Here is a 13737-nt window from a genome sequence, read left to right as displayed (position 1 = left end):
CTTTTTAAAAGCACAATGTAGCAATACTGTAAATAATAAATTTACCATCCAACAATATTGCTATTGTACAGATAACCTTCAGGGATGAATAATCAAATATTGCTGACTCTCTATATTATAAACTAAAGAGAGAGAGGGAGCAGAAGTAATTACATTCTAATTGATTAACATTATATGGCTTTTTAAATGTGTTTGTAGGAGGGGGGTTATTGGTTTATTTTTGTTTTACTGTGTATTTTGTATTCTCATTTGTATTTTTCTCTTGTGAACTGCCCTGGGATCTTTGGATGAAGTGTGGAATTCAAATTTAACAGTAATAATTATTATTATTCCCAAAGCTTTTAAGTATACATTCATGGAACACAAGGGGAAGTAAAAATAAACACATTATTTTAAGCATTTTTCTGATATGCAACTGCTTTAGTTCCATAGTCAGAGAAAAATTAGTTCATATGACTGTAAAAAGCAACTACAAACCACAATTAATAAAGCAGTTGTTATAGTCCGATTGTAAAATGCATGTGTTTTCATAAACTGGGCCAGCCCTTAAGAACCAATGAATTATTGGAAAGCCTTCCATTGGGGGGCATTACTAAAGGCTTATTGGCATCATCATTTACTGTTGTGACAATGACTTGTTTTGCTTCTTCTATTATCTATTATTGGTCAAAGACAGGGTGATACAGCCTCATTTATTAATAATATATTAAGTTATTCATCTGTCATTACATTAAACATTGTTTAATGTTAATAGTCCTAAAACTATTTCAAAACTTAAGACTGTGAAATATGAAGTCTCTATATCTCTTGTCATGCATCTTTAAACAGCTTTATTTGTACCTTTACTATTTTACTGATTTCTACCCAGAAGCAGGACAAAACTATTATATTACAGTGGTACCTCGTTTTATGTCCGCCCTGTCGGTCGTCCATTACGTGGAATGTCCGCAGCAAACCTGGAAGTACCGGAACAGGTTACTTCCAGGTTTGCCGCTTGCGCAGAAGCACTAAACTGCTCCGCACGTGTGCACAGAGCAACACTCTGTCGAGCGTCCCTTTGATCCAGCGTCCAGGGCTCTGGAACGGATCCTGGACTCAAAACGAGGTACCACTGTACTAGTTTCCAGAGATAACAAGAACAGCAATCATTATTAACACACCGTATCCATCCATTCATATAGCTCAGAGATGGGCAACTTCTTCAGCTTGAATGGTTAGATGCCCCCAGCCAAGCCCAATAGTTCAAGGCAGCCATTCTCAGTAGCAGGAATCTGGAGGCCTATTCTCCTACTGATGACACACACTTCTCTCATCAAGAAACTGAATGAGGAGTTGCCCATTGCCTGCCTTTAAACCCAAAATTCTCATTGTGAACACTGACCTGACTTGTTCCCAATATCAACTAGAAGGTAGTCAAAGTCAAACTAATTTTTAAAAGGTATCTAGGAGGATCCAGGAAATTATGGGTCAGTTGGCAGAACTTTGTTTCTGGGAAAACTAGTTGGCAAGCATGATTGAAGATGAAATTAACAAGTATACTGTATAGAAGGACAAGTTCGAAGAATATTCAACATAGTTTCTGCAAAGTTATTCCTGCCTTACTAACCTAGAAACAACTTTGTCATTAAGTGACAAACTGACCGGTGTGGCCATGAGCAACACTTACCTGTACACCAGCTATCTGGACCATGATAGACTAGTGATGGAAAAACAAGATTGCTTCAATGTGGTCTGTGCGGACAGGTTAAGCATCATCCAGAAGCTCCAGCTAGTGTAAAATACAGTGCCTAAACTGAAGGGGGCAGATGGCCAAAAGCATGTTACACCTCTGTAAAAAGATCTGCACTGCCTGCCCATATGCTACCAGGCCAGGTTCAATAGTAGAATCATAGAACTGTAGAGTTGGAAGGGACTCCAGGGTAATCTAGTCCATCCCCTTGCAATGCAAAGCCCTGGACACCTTGTGTCCAGGATACCTTAATGACCGCTTGAGCCCTTATATTCTGATTTGATCATCAAGATCACCTGGAGCAGTGCTGTTAGTTTCCCCCTATGTTTCAGAAGTCAAACTGGCCTCCACTAGAAATTGGGCATTTCATGCTGCCAGTCCCATGCTGTGGAACACTCTTCCAGCAGAGAAGCAGCAGACAACCTCATTGCTAATTTACAGGAGTTTCTTGAAGACTTAAAAAAATATGAAATACCTATTCAGTGGTTTAAACTTTTTAAGATAAACCGATAATTTTTATAATTATTTAGTACTGTGTTTATGGCATTTTATAAATGTTGTTGTACACCATCATAATTTTTTAATGAAAGGCATTCTATACAATATATATATTTATAAATATTGCTGGAATTAAGACATTTGATTGTGAAATATGTAATACTAGCAAATTCTCAGACATGACTTCAGGTTTGTTTAGCTGTAATTACTGCATCATGAGAAAATGCAAGTGAGGTCAAGTCTAAAAATAACAGAAGACCACATTCCTAGCATTTGAAATTTTCATTTCATTTAAACACAATTGGAAACATTTTTTTCTCCTCACTCCTTTTGTTTGCAAAAAAGGCAATCTTGTATAAATGCCTTCAAATATTCACAGATACTATACAGAGGAAAACTTAAATGAAACTCATCAAGACCTTGAAAAACTGCATAAAAAGGCACTTGCAGTACTAGGCCTTAAACTAAGCAACATTTTAAAAAACAAAAGACTAAACAGAGACATCCTATCATCAAGTTATATCTGCTGGGCAGGGATAGAATTACTATTAAATTCTGCTGCACCAGCAAGACATTATGCTGGTATAGTGTATTCACACCGGTGTAATATTACTGTCTTGCCAGCAGTATAACAACACTGACACAACTACTATGCTGGCAATGCCAGCACAAGAAGAAAACGTGGTCAAAACGGGAGTGTGGAAGGGAACAAACAAAAAGCTTAGCTAGAATCCTACACTCATTTCCAACGTCAGTCCTGCACCTGGAGCCAGTGTAATAGTATGCCAACCAGATAGGTGATGTAAAATTATCTCACTGAATTCAACAGAGAAGCTGAGGTGACTGTCCCTTACCTCCTTCTCTTCTACCAACCATATCAGACAAAAGAGAAATAAAGTTATGATTATGCACCCAGCTGTACAAATGGTTCAACTGGTTGCAAACCAGTATGTTTTTACTTACTATAACTTGTATACAAGGTCGTTCAGGAAGCGTATGAATTTCGAAATGGAAACTTAAAATTCATATTCATATTCTTCCTCCCTGCATGTAGATTTCAACAATTTCAAAGCTCAACTTTTGTGTCCAGATTTTCACTCTTTGAAATATGGCAACCCTAACTTGTGACTTTAGGCATGCCACTGTTCACCTAGGCATTGGGCTAGGAAGAAGGTAATGTGGACTTGATAGGATCTAAGTTCTACAGCAGGAACACCATTAGTATTAATCACACTGTTCCATGCATGGATGATGTGGGGTTGTTATCATAAGTGAGGTTATGGTGGGCGGGGACGACAATGCTTTTTGGTAGCCAAGAGCGTATATATCATTGCTATGTTGCCCCCCCCCCCCCAATTTCTTCAGAGATGTTTTCCCCTCAGGCCCTTCATGTACCTCTTCTGTCTGGAACATGACAAAGCAAGCTTGTTAATATTGTCACATGTTTTGCACACCTTATATTAGGTACCAACAACTACCATAAGCTGCTACTGGCATATGAAGAAAGAATACGATCAGGCCACTTCTGCGGTAATGAACAGACCTTCAGCAAAATAAGAAGTCAGGTTTAATTTGTTCTACAGTGACAAGTGCAACATGAGGTCTTTTACTTTGGCACCAAATCTAACAATATTTGCTAAAGGGAACTCAATTTCCCTTTACCCAGGGACTGCAACTGGTAGGCAGCACATGCTCCACTGACCAGTAAACCACAAGTCACTGGAAGGCTGCAAGAGAAAAACCAACCTGGCTCCATTCATTGGCCAGAGAAAGAACTAAAGGAAGCTTCTTTCACCTACCTAGTCCTCTAGAATTAACAGTTATAAAGAACTTTGTAACTAAGAACTATAGCTCCCTGAGGTTGCTTTATACACCCTTGCCACAATATATTTTTCTGTTGTGTATTGAAGTCTGACAGCAGCATACCTCTCAGTACTTATTTTTGTAAGCCACTGTCAGAACCTTTTAAGGCTTCAAATAAATGCTTCAAATGAAATAAATATGAATTTGAGGCAGAAAAAAATGTTTTGCATCCAATGTTTTACTCTTCTTAGATGAAATGTAAAAGCAGTGCTGAGTGGTTTGTTTTTATCTTACTTAAAAATAACACGTAGTATTTCATATTTCCAAATATCAGTGTTGTACAACTGACCCTCTCCAGTCAGTACTAAAATGAGCAAATATAAATGGCTCTGAACTAGGTCAGACCAGGAGACTAGCCAGTAATCACAAATTGAATGGGAGGCCACATTCTGCAATCACAGATTCTTGACTCCCTTTCGATATTTATCTCTTAGCTTTTGCCTCAAGGTCAACAGAAGCCATCACAAGAGGTCCTTTCCTTTGGCAAACACACCAAAGAGGAGATAGCAAAAGCCAGGCCCTGTGTTGCTTTGCTGCGTTACAAACAACGTGCAAAAAAAGACTTCTTCCTCTACCGTGGAGCCAGACACAGAGACTTTCTGAGCACCTAACTGTGCACACAAAGGAGGGAGCAGAAATGCAGGAAGCCCACAAGTGAGAGCAAAGAGCTAGAGGCAAGTCTCTGTAAACCATGCAGAGGGGCCGCCCTCTTTCTTCCTTCCAGCCAAAATAGAAACAAGAGAGCAAATGGCAAGCGCCTCTCCAGCAGTCAAGCCCCCTTGCCTCTCCCCCTCCAGCGTTCAATGCAGAACCTTCAGTGTAAACAGAAGGAAAATGTGACAAGTTCCTGAGGAGGAGCCATGCCAGCTTGTTGCAACAAACACAACAGAGTGCCTGGTGGCACGTCCAAGCCTGAGAAATGTATTGACGCGTACATTTTCCTGGCCCGTGTCGTCAGAGACGTTAAGGCCAAGCGTGGCTTCTTTTAACTCGGGTAGGGGAGGGATGATTTGTAGAGAACAATTTTGGAATGGAGGGGACACAAATGACGCTGCTTCTCTCTCTCCCCCCCCCCCCAATCAACCTTGTGACGAGGCGACTCTGGCGCCCTCCGCCTCTTTATTGTGGAGCGGCTCATTTGCTCTCCTCTTCCTCTTTGGCACCTCTTCAAAACGAAGCCAACTGGCGGCCAAAAAGGCAGAGCAAGGAGAGGAGCAGACAGACGGCAGCGTCGGCGGAGACTCCACCAACTTGTTTATCCTTTTATAGCCCCGGCTCCGAGGCAAAAGCACGGAGAGCAGAAAGGCCCGCCTCGTTTCATTGCTAGAACCGCGGTGGGGAGGGAAGAAGGTTGCGAGAGAGCTGCCGGTGAACATTATGCCCCTCTCTCTCCCCCCACAACATCTCGACCGGTCTCAGGATCCCGAATTAAACAAGGGAAGCACTTGCGCTTCCCGATATATATATATATGTAAATTAAAAAACCAACCCACCTAGTCGTGCTGCTTTAACTGCGCAGGGAAGGAGAAAGCAGGAAGCGCCTCCAAGTCCCTTTTGCGCTCTCCTGCTCTCACCCACCCGCTTTCCCCAACGCGGGCCTTCCCGCGTCAAGAAGTGCCAACGCAACGAGCGCTCCGCTGGGGGGGGGGCAGGCGAGTGGTGCGCGGACAGTTGGTCTCGCGCCGCTGGACTTCTCAACGGCCTTCGTGCCGGACGCGAGGGGGGGCGGGGGAGGAAATGCGGGCGCAGAATCACTAGCCGGGACATTGGGCTCCAGCCACGACGTCGGCGACGCCATAAGCGCCTCGGCGGCCCCCGCCGTTGCTCTTCTTCCCCAGCAACTGCCCCTCTCACTCGCCCCCGCCCCCCCGTGAGTCCACCACCAGACACTCACCCTTCCGCAGTGTCCTCTGGCTCCCGAAGGGGGAAAGGAGAGGGAAGCTTTGGCGTGAGTTTGAGGGAAGCGGGGCCGGGGAAGGAAAGCCCTCAGGCGCCCACTTCTCAGGGGGCGGAGGGGGGGTAAAAGGGAGCTTGTTTTCAGACGGCCAACGGGGTGGTTGAGGAGGGCGAAGGGTGGGCGAGGGCAGGCGCTCTTCAGGGTCAGCCACTCTCCGCCCCCTTCACGCGCCGCCGCGGGTCCCGACTGTTTGTGTTGCTGCGAGAGGCGGAGGGGGGCGGGGAGCGAGAGAGAAGGCGAAAAAGAGCCAAACAGCTGAGAGGATGTAAACAGTGGCGTCACGTGATCGCATTTACAGCCGAGGGCCTGCGAGCCCCGCCTCCTTTCCCTTCGGACTGGGCGCCGGGTTTGTTTGGTCTCCGACGCAGAAGGAGCGGAGGCTCCGCCCCGCAACTCGGCGGCCAATGGAGCGGCGAGAGAGCCACGTCGAGCTGCCGCTGCAGTCAAGGGCTGAGCGACCAATCGCAGCTCCTGCTCTGGAGGAATTGTTTTTTTTCCTCGGCCGGTCTGTCAGGCTGTGCAGCGTTTCTGAGTGTAAGGGGAGCGAGCGGCTGGCTGTGAAAAATAGGGCGACGTATCCGATTCCACCCGTAGGGAAGGTTTAGTTTTGAATCACAAAGAAAGGGATTTATTTTCTGCTTTCAAATAATAAGTGTTTTCATTCTTACCTTACTCCTAAAACGGAAGAGTACTGGGAAGGCTTCCTCCTATTTTCACTTTTCCCTGCCATGTTTTGCACTCCTGTAGTCCATGTCTTTAACAGAAGACTTCTAAGCAGAAGTTAAATATGCAAAGCTTTCGCTCTCTTTATATGTGTAGCAGAAAAATAATCATGGGTTTGATTTATGTATTTACTGCTGCCGTTTTTTTCAAAAAACTGAAGCCACACACTTTAACAGAAGATTATAATTAGTGCAGAATGGCTGCGCCACATGATCCTTGCACACCTGAATAGAAATCTACTGTTTGCCTACTCTAATTATGAACAGCAACAAAAGTGTGAAATGAAGACTGGAAAGGGTAGCCACTTATGTCACCAAGAAATGGGTCATCAAAAAGGACACAGAATTTATGCACATTTGCATGCAATACCTAGTTGAATGGATTGTTTTACTAATAATAAACCACTTGTGTGCTTTGTTGAAACAGTAAAAATAAGCAACCTTTCTGTTACTGCTTACAGCTGTATCAAAACTGAGTGGAGAGGGTTGGTTACCAATATACAGAACGACATTTACATAACAGTTGAACAGCATGAAAGCTGTCTAGATGCAATTACACATGCTGTACAATCACGTTGAGATTACTTTTGTGGGGTTTTATCAAAGTATGATTACATATCAGTATGGCATAGGGGAGAAAGGTGCTCTAATTCTGGAATTAAATTTAGCAAATCTGTTAAAGAAGAACTCAGGGGGGTTGGAAAACAGCTGAGCATACCCACAGAATAAATGTATAGAATGATGTATAGGTTCTCAACCCTAATGGTAAGAAATATAAAGGTAATAATGGTGTGTTTTCCTCTTTGTAAGTTGCTTTCAGAGCTGTTTTAGCTGAAAAAGGCTGAATTAAATAATTCCATGCCTGAATAAAGGAGAAAAGGCCCTGGTTTCCTATGGTATACCCCTGTGTCTATTGAAGATGTAGTGAAGCAACAACACCAATGAGGCTTGCGGGAGAATATTTTATACCACAAGTCCTCGAAGAGCCTTTTCCACCAAAAGTTCCGGGAGCCAGGAGACACTGCTCCCATCTTCCTGAAGAACCCTACAAGATTCAAGGTATGTCCTCTTCAAGGAACAGTGCAGATAAAACTGAAATAAAACCTTTTAGAATTTAGGAAGTTTTAATTGTTGCCCAATTTTACTATGTAAACTGCAGTGATTTTGTTGTTGTTGTTGTGCTATATGGATATTCAAAATCTAAATGAATAATAAAATAGCATGTATTGGCATATATTGGCTTCTGACAATGAATTGCATGAAAAAATGATCCACTGATTGCATTAAGAGAAATCACTGTAAGAAACAACTGATTCAGTGTCCATGTTCTGGCCTACGCTTCTTTGTGGCTCCATCCACAGGGTTCCCCCATGAGAACATAGTGTAATGAGTTTGGAGGCTTAGTCTGGATAAAACCCTGGTTTCCCTTCCAAACTGGGGACCCTGTATCTGTGAGGGTAAAATGTATGAGGGGAAGCTGGCCAAACCAGTTCTGCTGTCCAGGTAAAGGATTTGGCTGGCTAGTTAAGTATTATGATTTAGCACAACCAAATAAGTTGCTCTGTGCCACAGAACAAATGGATGGGCCTTTCTCCTGCCCCACTCACCTACAGTAGCTGCTATGTTGGAGATCAATAGACAATGTTGTGTGTGAGTGACTGGAAGCAGGCTGGAAGCTGGAGGCAGAAATACATGTTTACTCCGTGCTGGAGTGCTCCCCTGTAAACCAAATGGGAAAGTAAGATCTATTGGAGTGCTATTGGTGTCTGTCCCTCCATCCTATGCTCAGGTTGTATCAATCTTTATTTCAGTCAAAGACCAGAGAGCAAACTTAACATATGCCACATCCACATGAAGAAGTAGACGTACTTAAAAAATAATTTTAAACTTATTTACATTGAAAAATAACACTCCTTTGGTTAACGTCTGTATTCCAGAGATTAAAATCAGCACTCATTCACTGGCCATCACTGTCACCACAGCCTGTCTTGTGTTCAGGTTGTATATATGTGTAAATAAAACCTAAAGACACCACAGTCTCAGCTCATCCTAATTCCAAGAAAACCGAACCCTGGGTACGCATTTGGAACCCCTGAAGTCTTTCACCACTCAGAATTTGGGGTGATGTGTAACAATATGAACTGCCATACAGGCTGTGTGATACTTCAGCAGCCAAATTCCTTTCTTCTATCATACTCTATTGTAAGCACTTTGCCAATGGTACAAACCACTCTCAATATATTTTATTTCCTCCGTTTTCACCACATTGGTCCCTCAAACATTATTTTCTCTTTTCTTATGTCTGTTTCTCCTGCTTAGCGAGTGGCATCGCCTATCTGGATAATCTGCAAAGCGATCTTAACCATATCTACTCCAAAGTTCTACTGAATTCAGTGGTGCTTACTCCCAGGTAAGTGGAGTTAGGATTGTATCCTTAGTTTTGTTCAGTGCAGTGAGACAAGCCATACCTTTCCTTTAGGTTTCCTTCATCTGATGTTACTAATAAATATCCCTTTAACTAGTAGCAGATTCTAATATAATATGAGAGGAGGACATTTGTCTCTTATTTTAAGATGTTTACCAAATTTCTGCATGCATGCTTAGTAGCAGCAGCAGCGTATGAAATTCTGACAAGCAGGAGCAGGTCTTAACATAATGTTAGAGCTCTAATCTCACCAGTAGCCTGAAGGTTTCTTTGTACTGAGTAAGAGCCAATAACCTGTCATTCAAGAGGCTGGACTTAAGGACTTGTACTGCTGCCTCACAAAAGGGGAAAAAGCTGCTGCTGCTTATTCTTAATTTCCATTATGACTAGCAGGTAATAAGGATGGGGATAGGAGTCTTCATAATCCACAAACACACGCATTTGATTACATTAGCAAAATGAGAAACAAGGACACCCAGCATTGAATATTGAGGGCAAGCCACTGAGAGGGAGGCAAAGGAGTAATGTTGACTGTAGAAAGTCAAATCTATAAATATTAAATGCTATGTTATCCTAAGGGAAAAAAATCAATTCATGTAAAACTGTAAAGGCTAACCAAGTAACAACCTTAAAAGGATGATAACGAGGCTGTTAGTTGAACCCTATAGGAATTACCTGAAATACTAGTACTTGGTTTAACTAGGTTTGGTTAGACTGAAAGGCTTTAATGCATTACTGCTCTTCATTGAATCAGTTCTTATATTGTTCTGAATGCTATTTGGCTAATGAATAAACAATACTTGGTTTAATTACCAGGTTGACCTAATATTACTCTGATTATCATTAGGTCAATGTAGAAATAATATTTTGGTTTATCTATCAGGACAGCATTATATCTAAAAAGTGTGTGTACTTGGACAACATTTCCACCTATGACATTATCAAAATTTGCCAGCATGCAATAACAATCAGGTACTACAGATTTGCATGCACCTGCTGTGTTCATTCTAGTGTGTGAGGTTCTATTTATTTCACATTTAATACATGTTCTGGGAACAGCAGGGACGCGGGTGGCGCTGTGGGTTAAACCACAAAGCCTAGGACTTGCCGATCAGAAGGTCGGCGGTTCAAATCTCCATGAAGGGGTGAGCTCCCGTTGCTCAGTCCCTGCTCCTGCCAACCTAGCAGTTCGAAAGCACATCAAAGTGCAAGTAGATAAATAGGTACCGCTCTGGCGGGAAGGTAAACGCCGTTTCCGTGTGCTGCTCTGGTTCACCAGAAGCGGCTTAGTCATGCTGGCCACATGACCCGGAAGCTGTACACCGGCTCCCTCGGCCAATAAAGCGAGATGAGTGCCGCAACCCCAGAGTCGGCTACGACTAGACCTAATGGTCAGGGGTCCCTTTACCTTTACCTTACTGGGAACAGCTTTCTGCAGTGTTTCTTTGCAAGGCACATAAAGTGAAAGAAATGTATGAGTCAACCTCACAGATATATGATGTAAGTTGGTTATACAATAAACCTCTACTATGCACAAGTCAAAACTCATGCGTAGGATGCAAGGTGAGCACTTTTTGATGCTGTTTTCAATTTAATATTCTGTATACTTTTACAATTGTAAGTTGCCTTGAGACATTTTAGGCAACAAATAAATGCAATAAATTATAGTTTAAAAAATAATAATGTGTAAAGCAGCCCTGAGAAAAGATAATGAAGCAAACATGACAGAGGGTCTTTTTATATTAGATCATAGAACAGAGCTGGCAAGAGCATCCTTTGTTTACCTTAAAAGAGGTCCCTTCATTTTCAAAACAATGCAGCTCTAATTCCTGCCGAACACTGTTTAGAATTGTTAAACTAGTTTCTTCATAAACTTTATACCAGATTTTTTCCAAAGTGAATCATTGTTCTAATACAGTAGTAGCTTTCCAATCAAATCTGGGTCATGGAACCCTTGGTGGAAAACCAAAGGAGTATTTTTAATACTAAATATTTCAAAAGTTTTGCTTAACAGAACAAAAGCAAAGCAACTAACCCCACCTAACTTCCACGTTTTAACTTGAATGCATTGTCATAGAAACTTATATCAAACGACTACTTCAAGCATATTTTGTTTCCTTCAGTGGAGTCTGTCACCTGCAGTGGAATATGTATTTTCCCAGTATGACTGTCGTCACTGTGATCTATCAGTGTGGCTTCAGACATGACAAGAGAGACAGAGAGATTTGTGTAGCGGTTAGAGTGCTGGATTTAGACATGGAAGAGCCATATTCAAATTCACATTCAGCCACAAAGCTGTACTGTCTTCAGTGCCTCCTCAAAACTTTTTTGTTTAGGCCAATCTACCCATATATTTATAGTTGACATGCACACACACACACACAAACACACTTTAAAACAATCATTGGAACTGCTCATTTTAATTATATTTTGATTAAAAAAACTCTGACCTTTATTGCTAACATACAGTTTATATTTTATGTAGATAAGAATAAAATACTACCTCTGAAGTCCTGCACCTCTAACCTGCCCTGGCAGTTTTTACTGACCAAGAAGGGCAAAGATCTAGAGAACAGGTGAATAGTAAGCTTCAGCAATTAATCAGGAATATTATGTCAATTGACCTGTCCAACATGTTCCCTCCATTTCATGTGTTTTGTGCCTTAGGACACAATAAGATCCTTTTACTGGGTGAATCATACAGCAGCCTCTGAAATTGCCTGATCTCAAAATAGTAGTTAAAATGGCAGGAGTCTCAGGATAAAGTGCAGAACCAAGAACAAAAAATATTTTAGAATAGATGAAAAAGAGAAATGTCACATATTATTGTTGTAACTTCAGTTATTGGGATCAGGATTTGCTTGCTTTCCTCATTCTTCTCCCCACCCCTGCCGCTTTTGAACCATATCTGTTAGGGCAGAGCCACACCATGCATTTAAATCACATAAGTTTCCCCCAAGAATCCTGGAAACTATAGTCTACCCTTCATAGAGCTCTAGTGCCCAGCACCATTAACAAACTACACTTCCCAGTTAATTTTGAGGAAGCCATCTGCCTTAAATGTGCATTGAATGTACTATTTATGTGTTGTGTGGATCTCCCCATAGATTGTGTGAGCCAATGACCAAGGACTGTATTGCTCTTTAATCCCCATCAAGCCTTTAGCAAACATAAACTACTTACTGGTTTAGTATGCTAGTCTAAGATTGGTTAAAACCGCCCCTCACACATGAAGCTCACTGTGGGGACCTCAGGTCAGTTAGTGTCTCTCAGCTTGATCTACCTCACAGGATCATTGTGAGGATAACATACACACTGACACTGTCAGAGTCATTCATAGTGTAAGAACTTTAAGTCTTTTTTTGTCTGCCTCTTGGTTGCAGTTCATACCACATCCTGGAATAATAGTTCTTTGGGCCTCACATTGGTTACAGTATAATATTCTCTGGTTTAACTTCAAAAGCAACAATGAGCTCATAGCTGAAAATCTGTCTCTGTTGTAACTAGAATTGGTTGATGCTGCACAACTTGGAAATAGTGGTGGTGTTTTAGCAGACCTGATAGGCAGAAGAATCTTAGTTTTTCACTTAATTACTCGGGAAGCACATTGGCTTAGTATGGAAGAGCTATTTTTACAAGTCGCTTTTCAAATCAGAAGTCTACTTGAAACATTCTGAGCACTACAATGAAAGTAACATATTAATCACTGTGGCGCTGGTTCAAGGAGTTAATAATTTGTGCTGTAGTTTGTAAATAATGTAATAGCTTAGTCCTAGGGGGCAATTCCAAGGATGAGAATCCTGCGTAACTTATGCCGGCTTAAGCTGAGCTGGTGTAAGGTACACCAGATCACAACTCTGTTCAGGAGCAGACCTAATGCAGACTGAACTAGTAAACCTGTTTGAGGGAAAACAAGCCTTTACAATGAGTTGGACTTAAACCATCCTTTTTGCCCATGCAAGTTCTGCCAGTTTGTGAGGTGATGTGACTGAGTTAGGATCCTGCAGAAGTCCCTGCTACTGGGTCCTTGCTCTATCCTTGCCCTGGAATGTTCATTTTTCAGGGGTTGTGCCAGTGTAGGTTCCACTGGTCTCAACTCAGCCAGCTTAGCCCAGTTGAGCCAGGATGAGAAAGTTGCACCAAGCTATGGTTGGGGGCTTCCTTCAGGGTGAGAACATCCAAGGTGACGGGGGGGGGGCAGGTGGACAGGGTAGCAGCAAAGTGGTGTAGAATTTCTCCACTTGCAACGTGAAATTTTCTTGCTTTGTCTGAGAAGTTCCAAAACACAACTCTTTAAAATTCCACCTGTCCATAGTAAGTGGCTCTTAGGCTTTCAGTTCTACAGCAGTTTCTTGACATATTTAGATCACAGGCTCCTGCTAATAGTAGGAGGCAATTTTCTTGGATGTATTCTTGAAGAGTAGGAACAGCCAGTTCTCCACTGTTGCTCATTTCAAGTCTACTTTAGGTATATTATCTATGGAGCCTTTTCAAGTCAGACTTGAGGGCCTGAGACAGCACAGGTAAAAAGGGTGGGTAAAGA

The 13737-nt window shown here is 42.1% G+C and overlaps 2 protein-coding genes across 32 annotated transcripts in view; one reads left to right on the top strand and one right to left on the bottom strand.

Annotated features, from left to right (window-relative positions):
• Positions 1-6390, bottom strand: part of PCMTD1 (protein-L-isoaspartate (D-aspartate) O-methyltransferase domain containing 1) — a 32075-nt gene extending 25685 nt beyond the window's left edge. For 3 of the 22 annotated variants that reach the window (XM_083747968.1, XM_083747973.1, XM_083747954.1), the window contains exon 1: positions 1667-1767. The gene's annotated coding sequence lies outside the window, so the exon portion shown is untranslated. Of the gene's footprint in view, positions 1-1666; positions 1794-5583 lie in introns of those variants that run through there. The other 19 variants (XM_083747957.1, XM_083747964.1, XM_083747969.1 and 16 more) reach the window with 14 other exon arrangements.
• The window catches only part of LOC310848697 (uncharacterized protein), a 51480-nt gene continuing 42901 nt past the window's right edge, over positions 5159-13737 (top strand). For 3 of the 10 annotated variants that reach the window (XR_014566512.1, XR_014566513.1, XR_014566514.1), the window contains exons 1-3: positions 5185-5458; positions 7580-7828; positions 9089-9179. Coding sequence is in view for 3 of the 10 variants with exons in the window: in XM_083748136.1 (XP_083604262.1) it covers positions 7711-7828; positions 9089-9179 (209 nt within the window). In the remaining 7 variants the exon portion in view is untranslated. Of the gene's footprint in view, positions 5459-6481; positions 6638-7579; positions 7829-9088; positions 9180-11679; positions 11771-13737 lie in introns of those variants that run through there. The other 7 variants (XR_014566515.1, XR_014566517.1, XR_014566516.1 and 4 more) reach the window with 5 other exon arrangements.

Source organism: Podarcis gaigeae (assembly GCF_964106915.1).
Source record: "Podarcis gaigeae genome assembly, chromosome: 7".
Lineage (NCBI taxonomy): Eukaryota > Metazoa > Chordata > Lepidosauria > Squamata > Lacertidae > Podarcis > Podarcis gaigeae.
This window is presented reverse-complemented; position numbering and strand designations above follow the sequence as displayed.